At 43.4% G+C, this 15,788-nt stretch overlaps 2 protein-coding genes and 2 pseudogenes across 2 annotated transcripts in view; 1 reads left to right on the forward strand and 3 right to left on the reverse strand.

The window, feature by feature from the left end:
* The window catches only part of LOC133229775 (uncharacterized), a 425,664-nt gene that overhangs the window by 329,775 nt on the left and 80,101 nt on the right, over positions 1 to 15,788 (reverse strand). The window lies entirely within an intron of this gene.
* Positions 3,109 to 6,057, forward strand: LOC133229776 (zinc finger protein 551-like; annotated as a pseudogene).
* Positions 11,571 to 12,356, reverse strand: LOC133229788 (succinate dehydrogenase assembly factor 3, mitochondrial-like). Its single transcript, XM_061386537.1, has one exon. It carries the CDS (start codon positions 12,308 to 12,310, stop codon positions 11,933 to 11,935), a length of 378 nt encoding a protein of 125 aa, XP_061242521.1. The 5' UTR covers positions 12,311 to 12,356; the 3' UTR covers positions 11,571 to 11,932.
* Positions 12,709 to 13,321, reverse strand: LOC133229786 (large ribosomal subunit protein uL22-like; annotated as a pseudogene).

Raw genomic sequence — 15,788 nt, forward strand, 5'->3', positions numbered from 1 at the left:
CAGTTGTGAGAGAGTTGTGGTGGGCAGAGTGCTGTACACATGGACAGCGAACTTGATCTCGTGGCTCCAGGGCCTTGGTATTGGCCTAAGAGTGAAGGGTGAGAGCCCATTTTTGGTGATGTCTGGGAGAAAATCCGGGGAACACACAGGGAATTGCCTGAAAAGAGTGAGGCTCCATGTGCCAAATCCAGAGCTTAGGTGACATCTATCTGCCCATCTGCCTATTGTTGAGGGTTGACACAGTGATCAGTAGGACCATGATGAGACAGTGGGTATCAGTGCCACCTCAGCTTGGAAATCTTCACCATCGCGGGGAAGGGACAGGCTAAGCAGGTGATGGACTGGGAAGGTAGTGAAATTAGAATCCGATGGAGAAAGGTGGTCATGAAATGAACTATCCCCATCATGGCAAGGCTGTGTGACCTTTGAAGTTGCAGCATACAGCTGTGGGAGCAAAGTGTAGTTCAAGGAATTATGTGCTGGGGAGGGAGGTGGGAAGGGGGTTCAGGATGGGGAACACATGTACACTCATGACTGATTCATGTCAATGTATGGCAAAAACCACTACAATATTGTAAAGTAATTAGCCTCCAATTAAATAAGTTAACGAAAACGTTTTTTTTTTTTAAAGAAAGGAAAAAAAAAAATCCTGCTTGCAAGGTGGGCCAGGAGCCTGGAATCTTGAATAATAAAATTTCCTACACTGATTAAAAACAAAACAAAAAACAAAGAATGATGTGCATATGAAGAGGTAGTGTGAACTAACGGCCCCAGGACCCTGTTGTGGGGATATAAGGGTGAAGGAAGGACCAGTGTCAGATCATTACACCCTCCCTGTGACTAGCCTATCTCCCTAACCTATGTTCGTTACACTCACCTTATTGATGAGGTCATGTGCCCTACATCCCAGACCCAGAGGTCAGATGTCACCTCTCTGCTCATCTGCCTGTTGATGTGGGAAAATACAGTTTCAGTGAGACTATAAGGAGAGTGACTCTAATGGCATCAAGGATATCTCCTCTGAATTCTTGAGAAGTAAAGTGAGCAGAGGATAAATTGGGGAGGGGGGTAGGGAGGGGACAGGGCAGGGGGAACGTGGCACAGTGAACTTGGAATCCTAGGAGAGAAGCTGATGGTGGAATGAACTATCTCCATTATGACAGGGTATGAAATTTGAGGATGTGGCCATTGACTTCTCCCAGGAGGAGTGGGGGCTCCTGGATGAGGCTCAGAGACTCCTGTACTACAGTGTGATGCTGGAAAACTTTGCACTTGTAGCATCCCTGGGTAAGACCTTCACACCCTTCCTCGTGTTCTGAGATGTCCTGTTTTCCTGTTTTCCCATGAATTAGCATTGTCTTTCCCACAGCTGGACCACAGGCTCTCCTGACTTCCTCCGCTTTCTTGTCAGATGTGCTGTGGATGCCAGCACTGAGCTGTGTGTAGTGCTCTGAGCAATGGACTCCCCAATCAGCCTTAACACCTGTTGCCTACAGAAGTGCAGAGATGGGTCTGGGAGTCAGGAGTCTAGCAGGCCACCTAATAAATCCCATCCTGCTTGCCGTCTCCCTGGTGGAGTGACTACATCCAGATCCTCGGCTGCCGGAGTCCAGCTCCAGCAGCCAGGGAATCAGCCTGAAGAGATGAGCGGTGTCAGCGGAGAATGATGCAGCCTCTGACTCAAGGTGTGGAACTGCATGTTTATTTCAAGCATCAGGTTTTCTTTTATACTTTGACAAAAGCATTAGGTCAGAGGTTTGACATTTTCAGCTCCCCCTGACCCAGATTTATTATCTTCATAAATCATTGTTGCCCTTCAACCAGAATTACATTGTAATTCATGCTTATATCTGGGTTGCATACCATATCCCTCAGTTTATTTCTTATCTTTCTAAATCCTGCTTGCCCCTAGTATCCTAAGCTCACTATCTCCTAAAAAAGCTTCTAGCTATTCTTAATTATTTCTAAACTCTAAGCTCAGCAAACTTCCTTTGTCATAAACATTCCCCCCACAAACAGGTCTCAGATAACAATCCTTCCCATGGCCTCAAGCTGAGGCCTACATGCTCATCCTGGAACATTCTTTGTAAAGATCCTTGAACAAATGTCAATGCTTACTTTATGGATTATTTTCTGGGCACAACTGCAGAAGGCTTTGTGCTTTCTCATGCTTCTCTCAAGAACAATAAGCACCTTAACATTCTTTCCAGCCAACTCAACCAAAGAAAGGAAAAAACAAGTCAGAATCACAAGACCTAACTCCTTTATCCTGGGACCATGCCTGCAGGATGATGAGAGGGGGTCGGGGCCGTGCCTCCATTTTGTCAGTAATGCCTAATGCGGCTCCCGACACCTGGTCTCCAGTTCTTCCCCCTTCTCCTAGCTAAGAGTTCTTTGTGACTGCTTGTGCCAGGTCATGGTCATTACTTACATGAACCATGGGCTGTTCTTGGAAAACTCTCCTTCAGTTGTTCTTTGTAATGTTTTCTTTACTGAATACTGTCAATGCCTAGTTGCTCAAAGCCAGTGCTAGCCACTCATTGATGCTACAATCTTTTATAAGACTTGAAGTATTAAGCTTCTGAGTAGTTACACAGTGGAGGGTACAGAGAGAATCCTAGTTCTTTCAGACTAGACATGGTGAGATGGTCTCAGCAGAGAGCCTCCTGGGCCTGGGGCGTGGCAGCTGGGGGAGGACATGACATCATGGCTGTTTTCAGATCGAATCAGGAACCTGCCCTGTGTCCAGCAGTGCCTTTGGCCATACCTCATTTCTGCCTTTTCCCCATACCTGACACTTTGCTGTCTTGTCATTTCATCTGTGACTTCCGGTTCCTGACCACTTTCGCCTTTGTAGCTTCCATGGATCACCTGTTCCTCTGCACTGCTCCCTCTGCAGTGTTCTCCCACATTGACCTGCATGTGTATCATGAGGTGTGCACATATCCTTAAATAGCCCTTGAATCCTGGTCACTCAGTTCCAGTTGAATTTTACCAGGGCAGGACACAACCAGCTTTCCCCACAGCAGAAAGTTTTTGGCAGAGAAAAGAGTTGGAGACCTTGCCTCCATGCCATGTGTGTCCTTTGTCTGGTTAGGTCTCCCCTATTCTATGATCTTCACAGGCCTGCCCACTGCTGCCAAGCAACCACTTCCTCAGTTTGCCCCCAGCTCCCTGTTTTTAGAAAAAACCCATGATTCATTCTCAGTTGTGTCTGACACACCTTTATAATGGGTCTTTCCTCTCCCACCAAAGTCAACATGCATTTCCTCAGCATTTCTCTGCTTTCAGGTTATTGCCATGGAACAGAAGATGAAGAGGCCCCTTCTGAGCAGAGTTTATCTGTAGAAGCAGAGTCACAGGTCGGGGTTTCCAAGGCAGGTCCATCCATCCAGAAGATCCACCCCTGTGAGATGTGTGTCCCCATTTTAAAAGATATTTTACACCAAGCTGAGCACTGAACAGTATACTCTTTTCAGAAACCAGACTGGGGGGTACATGTTTGAGACACTTCTGTTCCAGTGCAGACTTTCACTGGCAGCACAGGGATGACAGTGGAGAGAAGCCCTGGGAAAGAGATGTGGAGAGGGTCTCATTTGTGAGGAGCTGCCACCTCTTTGTGTCAGGGAAGCCTTTCACCGATAGGGGAGTTGGGGAGGACTGCCCAGCCACCTTGGGCCTTCTCCAGCACCAGGCAACAATCAACAATGAGGAATCACAGACTGGCAGCAAGAGTGGGCAGGCCTTTCACTGAAAAAAGTCATTACAAGTGGGGTGAGTGTGAAAAAGTTGACAGCCACAACCACAATCTTGTTCAAGATCAAAGTGTCTGCTCTAAAGAAAGACTTTATCAGTGTAACAAATGCAGTAAAGGCTTCAACTGCAACTACAGACTTGTTCAGCACCAGCAAATTCACACTGGACAAAGGCCATATGAGTGTGGTGAATGTGGGAAATTCTTTAGCCAAATCTCTGGCCTTGTTAAACACCAGAGAATTCACAGTGGTACAAAGCCTTCTGGATGCAGAGAATGTGGAAAATTATTTACCCACAACTTTAGTCTTACAAAACACCAGAGAATTCACACTGGAGAAAGGACTTGTGAATGCAGAAAAGTCTTCAGTCACAAATCCAAACTCATTCACCGACAGAGACAACTTACTGGAGGAATTCATTCTAAGTGTGGTGAAGGTACGAAATTATTCTGCTACAAATCCAAGCTCATTGAACACCAGAGAGTTCACACTAAAGAAAGACCTCATGAATGCACCAAATGTGGGAAGACTTTTAGACACAGCTCTAGCCTTTTCTGGCACCAGAGTTCACAATGGGGAAAGGCCTTATGAATGCAGTGAATGTGGGAAATCTTTTAGCTACAAATATGACCTCATTCAACACCAGAGAATTCACAGTGGAGAAAGGCCTTATGTGTGCAGTGAATGTGGAAAGTCCTTTAAAAGTTGTCTAACCTCATTCAGCACTGGAGTGTTCATACTGGTGAAAGACCATATGAGTGCAGTGTTTGTGGAAAATCCTTTAGTCACAAATTTGTCTTCATTGAACATCAGAGAGTTCACACTGGAGAAAGACCTTTTGAGTGCACTGAATGTGGAAAATCCTTTACCTGAAAATCTGAGCTCATTCAACATCAGAGAATTCATTCTGGCACAAGACCTTGTAAGTGCAGTGAATGTAGAAAATCTTTTAGACAACACTCTGGCCTTATTCACCACCAGAGAATTCATTCTGGAGAAAAGCCATATGAGTGTAATGAACGTGGAAAATCATTTAGCCAAAATGCTAGCCTTATTCAACACCAGAGAGTCCACACTGGAGGAAAGCCATATGAGTGTAACGAATGTGGTAAATCCTTTAGCCGAAGTGATAGCCTCATTCAACACCAGAGAGGTCACACTGGTGAGAGGCCTTATAAGTGCAGTGACTGTGAAAAATCCTTTAGCTGGAAATCTAGCCTCCTTAGACACCAGAGAGTTCACACTGGAAAAAAGTCTTAAATGTTCAGGGAATGTTTTATTTCCTCATTCAGGATAACAACACTGGAGGAGCCTGTGTGAGAGCCATTTACCTGAATTTAAACCTCTCTAATTCAAGCATATATCATGCAAGATTCCTCATAAGTTTCGGTTACATCTGCAACTTTAAGGAAATGCATTGTACTTTCTAACCTGCCCAGAGCTGTTAGATTTATGTCACACTCAGTTTCTGACTGAAGCCATTTCACCTCTCTAGATCAGTCACCACTCCAATAGTCTCAGGAAAACTGACCTCTGTGTTCTCGCATTTGCTTGAGGAAGTTATAAATATCCCAGGTCCTTAGCCAGATTACCATTCCTTTCTGATTTTTCAGGGAATGGATCTGACCCAGTTTTAGTCCAAAGGACCTATACTCAGCTTTCTAAGAAGAACTACATTTTTCAGGGACTACTGGGGTCCAGCCCCAGCAGGATCCAGGGATACCCTCAGGATGAACGGCGTTGGCGAGAGAGAAAACAAAGAAAAGAGAAAGAGGCTGATATTCCTTGGTTTACACAGAAAGCCAATAAAGCCCCTGACACAGGACTTGCTCTGTTCATGGAGGCCACAGGCGGCCCCTCAATGGAGTGAAACGCAGAGCACTTTCTCGATTGGGTCTTAGAAGCCCGGGCAGAAAAGTGAACTCAGAGAGCCTCTGTGCTCCAGGGGATCAACCTGAAAAAAAAAGAGAGAGAAAGAAAGAAAGAAAAAATGACATGGAGAGACCAAGCTTAGGTGGAACAGGGTCTGCAGCTTTATTTTCAAAAAGAGCTTTTATACCTTGAGTTACACATTTCCAGAAGTGAAAGATGTAGAGTTATGCAGAGTCAGCTCAACAATACATCTGTTTAACCCTTATCGAAACCAGGATGTTTTCTGCATACCTGTCCACTTACAAGCGTCTTTTCATTATCTTCTGGCTCGGAGGCCTATTAACATTTTATGACCCTTTTCTGATAAAGGTTGGTCAACCAGAAAACTTGTTTTTCCTTTGAAGTGTTTTCTTTTTATTTTTCCAATCAGTGTCACCCTCCAAAAGTACTAAATAAAGTTACATTCTTATGGAGCAAAGGTGCAGTGGGTTAAAACAAAGAAAGAACTTATTAATTCAAAGGTCTTATGTTGCTATTGTCAAGGCTACTACTTGTTTTTCTACATTCTGACTATATTAACTAATGCACTCCCAGGCACACAATGGGTAAGGGATATGGAGACTTGGCAGCAAGCACTGGCTCAACAATGAAGCCGTTCACCAGTATTATCTAATAATTTTTCACCCCTCAAAGGGCTCTATGCCCATTAGGACTTTTAGAATGCTTTAGGCTTCCCGTGCATTTCATGTTTGGGAAGTTGTGAACAGTCATGTGTGTTAGTTGCAAGGGTGTGGACAAACCTGCCAGGCAAGCTAGAATGCCAACAGAAGTTTGAATTGAAATACTCCTTTCATGCCCAGAAGACGTTAACTAGAGCCTTAAGTTGATCTTTTTCAGAGAAAGGTGGTCGGGGATAGCCCCCTGTTAATGTCAGAAGAGTTGGTGAAAGGCATAAATAGTAAACAGTAGACAGACAGACTTTGGTTTCGGGGTAGATGCTCCAGCAGGTCCAGGGAGTCCCTCGAGTCCTGATCCACTTTGCCTGTCAGATCTCCTCCGCATGACCTTGTCATGGGTGGGATCTCCCATGCTGGCTCCCGGCAAGGGACATTATTGTTCTTATGTCATACTTGTAATGAATTTTTCCAGGTTCTAATTTACTAACCTGGGAACTGCTTGCTGCACATTGCTCTGGATTGTGATCTTTTGTAAAGGCCCACTCTTGCAACTTTAATTTTGGCAGGTCTATTCTCTCATCCACAGGGATTTGGAAGCAGAATTATGATCGATGAGCAGGTAGGAGAGAACAGATTTTGTGAGAATCCCAAACTTACTGTGCTTTCTAGGACCTTATTATGGCAGGAAATAAACAGCTCTTTGTACAGCTGTGGTCTAATTTGCATTGCTCCCCAAGGCCTTGCAAGAAAGACTGCAGGGCCTTGTGGTCCTAATTGGTGGATGCTGCCAGGATTTTTGGAGAGGTTGGAAGTCACCCTAAAGAGGAGGCCTTTGTTTTGAGGACCCCCAGTGCTTCTGTGAGCAACATGAAAATTTTATTCCCTTGTTTACATACTTCCTAGCCCCACTGAGGGGGGCTTTTCCCCAGGTTTTGTGCCATGATGTGCAAATTTTAATAGGCTGCTGCTGCTGCTGCTAAGTTGCTTCAGTCATGTCCGACTCTGTGCGACCCCAGAGACGGCAGCCCACCAGGCTCCCCGTCCCTGGGATTCTCCAGGCAAGAACACTGGAGTGGGTTGCCATTTCCTTCTCCAATGCATGAAAGTGAAAAGTGAAAGTGAAGTCGCTCAGTCGCTCGGTCATAGACTCCTAGCGACCCTATGGACTGCAGCCTACCAGGCTCATCCATCCATGGGATTTTCCAGGCAAGAGTACTGGAGTGGGTTGCCATTGCCTTCTCCGTTTAATAGGCTAGTGTCATTTATTGTTAGACTATAAGAATCAGGTAGAATCATTATTGGTGTTACTCAGCCAAACTCAAGTCCACTTGCCCAGGTGTAGCACAGCCAGTCTACTGACTCCAGGTTGTGGTGAAATGAAGCATAGCATTTATTGCAGGGCACTAAGCAAGGACAGGGCATCCCAGGTGGCTCAGTGGTAAAGAATCCACCTGCAGTGCAGAAGACGCAGGTTCGATCCCTGGAGGAGGAAATTCTCTTGCCCAGAGAATACCATGGACAGAGGAGCCTGGTGGGATACAGTCCATAGAATTGCAAAGAGGCAGACATGACTGAAGGGACTGAGCACGCACATACAGAAGCAAGGAGAATGGGCAGCTAATGTTCAAAATACCTGAACTCCCCAGTGGATTTCAGGGAAGAGTTTTTAAAGGAAACATCTGGTTTGAGTGTTGCTTCTCATGGACTTTCTTCTGATTGCTTGTATTGAGTTAACAGGGTGATGTTTGGGTTTTCTTAATCATCAACCTGCTAGTTTCAACCAGCCTGGGGTCTGTGTGCTTATGGTCAGCATGTAGTCACTATCTTCCACCTGGGTGGGGGTCTTGGTTTCTACAGAACAGCTCAAAAGTATGTGTCAGATTGTTCTATGTATCCCTTGAGGAGGAACTAAGACTCTGTTTTATTGCTGGGCTGTTGTTTATGATGGGCTTCCCAGGGGGCTCAGTGGTAAAGAATCCACCTGCCAAGCAGGAGATATGAGTTTGATCCCTGGGTCGGGAAGATCCCCTGGAGAAGGAAATGGCAACCCACTCCAGTATTCCTGATTGGAGAATTTCATGGACAGTGGAGCCTGGTGGGCTACAGTCCATGGGGTCGCAAAAGAGTTAGACAGGACTTAGAGACTAAACAGCAGCAATGGCAGCATTGTTTAAGCTGTCATTACTCTTCTTTCTTGACTGCTTTTCCTTTGTTTCTCTTTTCCCCCACTTCCTTAATTAGGAGCTGCTTGAATCTGTTCTTTGGAACTCAGAGAAAGCCTTGGAAACTAAAGCCTTTTTCTATCAATACTAACAAACAAGGGACATGGAGGAACTTTTGTGCCCAGGAGGACCCATGGGGTCCTGCTTTTATTTGATAGTCCTCAATCCTGGGTGGAACAGGGACAGGACAAGAAAAGGAATACAATTTTGAGTAGAGATGTTAACCATAAATTTGGCAGGGGAACTCAGTTTTAAAGGGGGTTGGTTTCATTGGTGCAGAAACACTGAATTATTCGGGAGTTGAGAAGACTGCAGTAAATTAGACAGAATATGCCTCTTCTGAAAGTTCATCCACAAATGTTCCAGTGACCATATACTGTGGGATCAATGTGTAAGAAATTCTTGGGACCCCTGTAAGAAATTCTTGGGACCTCTGTAACTGTATTTCCTATAGGTGAGATTTGTGGGCTCCTATAGCAGTTCTGTGCTGTCCCCTCAAGGCCACTGCTCTACTGGTAGGAAAACAAAGATAGAAGGGCAATCCTGTTGTCCAAGGATATGTCTTTTGTGACCCAGCCAGCAGTTCTGTTGATTCAAGTGGCAATATTGCTTGCCAATATTTGCTGCCACTGAGGCAAGGCTGCTTCCCAGGGCATAAGGAGAGAGATGGTAGAGACCATACGGGGTTCCCAACCTAATTAACCAGGAGAAGTGGGACATCTAGGCTTTTATTTGGAACCACTTTTTAAGGCTTTATTAAGATTTAGCAAACGGTAAGGTAACCCTTGAACAACACGGATTGTGTAACTGACGTACTACAAAGTGCACTTACCTAATGGGTAAGATTTGATAAACTTTGACATTTCTGTAAAGCTGTGAAACCATCATCACAATCATTAAAGTTAATTTAACTCACATATTTACCTCATGCCCTTTTGGAATTTCATTCCCTACTCTCCTCAGCCCTACAGATAACCATTGATTCATTTACTTATTTTCCTCTATAATAGGTTAGTTTGTTATTTCTGTAATTTTAAATAGGCACCATCGGAGAAGGCAATGGCACCCCACTCCAGTACTCTTGCCTGGAAAATCCCATGGACGGAGGAGCCTGGTAGGCTGCAGTCCATGGGGTCGCTGAGAGTCGGACACGACTGAGTGACTTCACTTTCACTTTGCACTTTCATGCACTGGAGAAGGAAATGGCAACCCATTCCAGTGTTCTTGCCGGGAGAATCCCAGGGACGGGGGAGCCTGGTGGGCTGCCGTCTATGGGGTTGCACAGAGTCGGACACGACTGAAGCGACTTAGCCTGGCATAGCATAGCAAATAGGCACCATAAGATGTATATCCTTTTTTAAAAAAAACTGATTTACTTCATGCTGCATGATTATTTTGTGATTCAACAATGATGCTTATATAAGTAGTTTTTTTTTTTTTTTTTAATTGCTGAGTGGTCTTCTATTCTTTGGATAACCACCTTATTTATCCATTCATCTGTGTATGGACATTGGGTTATTTCCAGGTTCGGAGTATTACAAATAAAACTGCTTTAAATACTTGAATTTGTTCTTTGTATGAATATGTAGTATTTCCCAGACTGTTACTTGTGTAGGTAGATGTTTAACATTTTTACATCTGCCCACTCTGATCTAAAGCGTTCGTTCCTTTTTGTCTTTCTACCAACTGTGTATGAGAATTTCAGTTCCTGTACAACATAGCCAATGCTTGATATAGTTGATCTTTTAAAATTTTAGGTGTTAAAATGAGTGTGTGGTTGTAGCTCTTTGGTTTTATTTCCATTTTCCTAAGAATTCATGATGTTGGGCATTTTTTCATGCATTTATTTGCCCTCTGTTTATTTTCTTTGGTAAAAAGACTACTTATAACTTTTGACTACTTTCTTTTTATGTGTTTACTTATTATTTTAACAAATAAGACAGTGTAGAAACAAAGACACATGTTGGAATTCCACTCTTCCTTCAGCAACGTGACTTCTTTATCTTATGGTACAGTTGTTTTTGAATACTGGAAGGAAACTATTTGTCCTCAATTTTTTGCCCTGTGCACCACCTAAAGTCCACATGCACCATATACTTTTATATTTAATCTGCATTAACACATTTTCCACTACATTCTTAAGACTAAATATTCAGTAATACATTAAATAAGTCCCAGGTTTGTAGTCTTTGTGTTAATTTCTCTGGTGTAAATATTCCTGTCATGGTATATACATATTGTCATGGTCAATTTCAAACTGCCAAAATGGTGTCACTGAACATGAAGTTGGTAAGCTATTTCAGTAGCACATTATTAGTTATTTCCAACATGCTGATACAGTAGCCACAAATAACCTCAAAGAAACAGATAATAACAAGAGTCAAGTGATTAGAAAGTGTCATGTTTTAAATACTTGCTTTTTAAAAATCGTTTGATTTAAATTGACTTTGGGAATTTTCTAGCAGTGCAGTGATGAGGACTTGGCAGTTTCACTGATGTAGGCCTGGATTCAGTGTTTGCTCAGGGAGTTAAGATCCTGCAGGCTGCAAAGCATGGCAAATTAGGCGTGTGTGTGTGTGTGTGAGCAAACTCCAGAAGACAGTAGAGGACAGAGGACCCTGGCGTGCTGCCGTCCGTGGAGTCACAAAGAGTTGGGTATGACTTAGTGACTGAACAGCTATACACACACACATATATATATATAAGATTAGCTTGAACTGTACATTTTTTTTTAGACTGCTATATTAAAACTTTATGGTAACCTTAAACCAAAAGAAAAAAAAAAGACCTACAAAAACAAATTCAAAATAATTAACAAAATGGCAGTAAGAACATACATGTTGATAATTACCTTAAATCTTAATGGATTAAATGCTCCAACCAAAAAACAGACTGGCTGAATGGATACAAAAACAAGATCCCCACAAATGCTGTCTATGAGAGACCCACCTCAGATCTAGGGACACTGAAAGTGAGAGGATAGAAAAAAGTACTCCATGCAAATAGGAATTAAATAATGACCTTGGAATTCTGTATCTATCATGATATACTTATCTGATACAGCTAGAGCCACAAGATTAATGCTTAAACATGAATAGCATTAAAACAAATTTACATATAAAATTTTGGGGAAAATTTCACAAGCTTGTCCAGTTTACAACCATTCTTTCTTATGTAGTCCAAAACACAAATCCTATCCAGGAACTGTTACTACTTCAATAAATGCAGTTTCATCCACTCATGATCCTGATCTGTATATTACAACATTCAAAATATCCCCAAATAAAAGAATATTTCATTAACACCAGGCATTCTCAAAACCTAAAAGCTTAAGAAACAAATTTTAGAAACCAATTAGTTAAAGGGCTCTGAACTTGAAATGCTTTTTGAAACTGTATTATATAGACTAAAGCTTCGGTTCCCTAGACTCAGTAATATTAAATTGCCTGTTGGGTTTAGTGGCTTCTTGCATCAGTTCCTGCAACTGTCCAATCTGTTCATCACCAAAGTCATTAAGTTTTTCTTCTGGTAGGGAGATTCCAAAACACACTTTTTCAGTTGAAATTTGTCTGCTTTCATTAGCTTGTTGCCACAGCACTGCTGCATATGCCTCCCATTCCTGCAGGAATCGCTCGGCCTCTTTAGAACCAGCGGTCTTGTGTCTCCTAAATTCGTCCTTCACGTACTGGTCGCCAAGGTCTTTGAGGTCTGGGGACAGAACCCGGTGCAGCAGCAAAATGCGCCGATACAAGGCCCGGACACGCGAGACATGCAGAGCAGACATAATGCCGCGCGTGGACCCCAGCCCGCGCCTGCGCAGAAGGTCAGCGCCCGCTTCTGAACTGTACGTATTTAAAGTGTACACTTTGTACTGATGTATGGCAAAACCCATTACAATATTGATAAGTAATTATCCAATTTAAATAAATAAATTTGAAAAAATAAAACATATTTTGGTATTTCCATACATGCTTGCATCCCTGAAACCAGATTTTCTCCTGCCTATTTCCGTTTATCTTTCCGTTTATCTTTATATGTGTATAAAATTATACACACATATTCTACCTTTTATAATGGCTCTTTTCACATATATCCATAAATACTTTGCTATGAAACCCCATGAACACTTTCCAGTCTTCATCATGATGTATCATTTTCTATTTTTTCACTTTTATTTGCATTTTTTTTTTGCGGCATTTATTCCCGGGCCATAAGTGTTTGTTTCTTCAGTTTCTTCTGGGATGTCTTTTTCTCCTGTGCAACCTCCTCTTCTGGTTTAGGAACAGTCTGTTCTTTTTCAGTAAGGATCATCTCGATGTGGCAGAGAGAGCTCATGTAGGGGTTGATCCGACCATGAGCTCTGTAAGTCCTGCGCCGCATCTTGGGGGCTTTGTTCACTTGGATGTGCTCAATGACCAGAGAATCTACATCTAAGCCCTTAAGTTCAGCACGACTCTCCGCATTTTTGAGCACGTGTAGTAAAAATTCAGCACTCTCTTGGGCCACCGACCCTGCATCCAGCCCCACTGTTTGGCCTTTGCACACCTACCAACTCCACCACTGTAAGACAGAATGGCACACATTGCTTCTTTAAAGTGACATCCTGCGGCTACTTGGTGGCTTTTCGGATATGCATACCCTTTATGGCCTGGGCAGTTTTACGAGTGTTCTTAAAGTGAACACAAAGATTTGAACCTCTTGGTTTGCATGATTTTGTGGGGTTTTCTGGGTCAAGTGAATAGCGCACCATTTTTAGGGGTCACCTCAGGCCGCTTACTGGGAAAAAAGCATGATGTATCATTTTCATGGTGTTCTTTATCTTCATTGGAGAAGGCAATGGCACCCCACTCCAGTCCTCTTGCCTGGAAAATCCCATGGATGGAGGAGCCTGGTAGGCTACAGACCATGGGGTCGCTAGGAGTCGGACACGACTGAGCAACTTCACTTTCACTTTTCACTTTCCTGCATCGGAGAAGGAAATGGCAACCCACTCCAGTGTTCTTGCCTGGAGAATCCCAGGGACAGGGGAGCCTGGTGGGCTGCCGTCTATGGGGTCACACAGAGTCAGACATGACTGAAGCGACTTAGCAGCAGCAGCAGATTAACGGGTTACATTTACTTTATAATCCCAGATATACCAGTGTATAACCTCTTCAGCATGCATTTCTAAAAATATAAGAATTCATAACTTTAATAGTTTGGCACACAGTCTTCATACTTTTAGCTCTTTTAACTGTAAATCAGCCTTTTCAGCTTCAGTTTGAAGGCTAGCAATTATTTTCTCATAATTCTTTTCAGGATCATCAAAGACGGTCTGGGCAATCCCTCTTGATACAGGATGCTTCAGTTCGGTTCAGTTCAGTCGCTCAGTCGTGTCCGACTCTTTGCGACCCCATGAATGGCAGCATGCCTGGCCTCCCTGTCCATCACCATCTCCCGGAGTTCACTCAAACTCATGTCCATCGAGTTGGTGATGCCATCCAGCCATCTCATCCTCTGTCGTCCCCTTCTCCTCCTGCCCCAACCCTTCCCAGCATCAGAGTCTTTTCCAATGAGTCAACTCTTCTCATGAGGTGGCCAAAGTACTGGAGTTTCAGCTTTGGCATCATTCCTTTCAAAGAACACCCAGGGCTGATCTCCTTTAGAATGGACTGGTTGGATCTCCTTGCAGTCCAAGGGACTCTCAAGAGTCTTCTCCAACACCACAGTTCAAAAGCATCAATTCTTCGGTGCTCACATCCATACATGACCACAGGAAAAACTATAGCCTTGACTAGACAGACCTTTGTTGGCAAAGTAATGTCTCTGCTTTTGAATATGCTGTCTAGGTTGGTCATAACTTTCCTTCCAAGGAGTAAGTGTCTTTTAATTTCATGGCTGCAGTCACCATCTGGAGTGATTTTGGAGCTCCCAAAAATAAAGTCTGACACTATTTCCACTGTTTCCCCATTTATTTGCCATGAAGTGATGGGACCAGATGCCATGATCTTAATTTTCTGAATGTTGAGCTTTAGGCCAACCTTTTCACTCTCCACTTTCACTTTCATCAAGAGGCTTTTTAGTTCCTCTTCACTTTCTGCCATAAGGGTGATGTCATCTGCATATCTGACATTACTGATATTTCTCCCGGCAATCTTGATTCCAGCCTGTGCTTCTTCCAGCCCAGTGTTTCTCATGATGTTCTCTGCATGCTTAAAATATTCTAAATGTTCGGGGATACAGGCTTTTGAAATTTCTACTAACTCAGCTTCACCAATGAACACATGCACCAGAGTTAGGCCAGTTGCTACTGGAATCCCAGTCAACAAAATGTGGGATTTCACTAAATTCACAAAATGACTGTCATATACAAATATTTAATCATCACATTGTACACCTGAAGTAATATAATGTATGTCAATTACATCTCAACTTTCTGTTCTGTTTAATCTGTTCACCCTTCCCCCATATTTCCCCGTTAGTACAGTAGATATTGCCTGAGGTCTTTTCCAGAGGACAGTGTTGTGATGATGACAAACCAGTAAGTGCCGTGTGTCCTCTGCTTCCACCTCGTATGCCACATGGTACCACAGCTGGTGACACCGCGTCACGCTCAGAAATCCGCAGCACACTTCTGTGGAACACAGTGGGTTGGATGTGTGATACGCACCTCAGCACAACTTGAGGGTGCTCCATGAACGCTCTGGAGACACCAGCCTATTCAGGTATGGAATGCTGATGCTTCTCACTGCCTGGAACCAGACCTGTGCATACCACGTCCACAAGAGAGAAGACGTGTGGCAAACACAGACCACACACTCTGGTGCGTGTAAAGCATGCCAGGGACCTGTGAGATGAGTGGAGTGCTTACATTACTGCAGTCATAGATTGTTGGACAGACGTGTGATGGGAACACCCAATGTCGTATGTGAGCCACTCACAGTCTACATTCTCCTCCTTTAGATTGTGGGGTGTTGCGGTGAGGGGGGAAATCTCACTGCTTATTCCTAACTCTTCACAGTAGGCAGAACCATTAAAATAATCAAGATTGAAATCTAAATGAAGAAAACTGATTGTTAACTAATTATCATTCATGTCCTTTGACTCTAAGAAGAGTTTTAGGACATAAGCTCATGATTGTAGAAGGAAGGTGAAGGAGGGTTCTAGTCACTTATATTCAGATCCCTAGCATGTAGCTCTGCCATCTCTTCTATACAGGAATCGAACTTCGGATGTCCTGATGGGGTTGGTGGTGCCAGGCTTATAGCCCAAATGGACTGAGA

The sequence above is a fragment of the Bos javanicus genome, chromosome 18, assembly GCF_032452875.1.
Source record: "Bos javanicus breed banteng chromosome 18, ARS-OSU_banteng_1.0, whole genome shotgun sequence".
Taxonomy (NCBI): domain Eukaryota; kingdom Metazoa; phylum Chordata; class Mammalia; order Artiodactyla; family Bovidae; genus Bos; species Bos javanicus.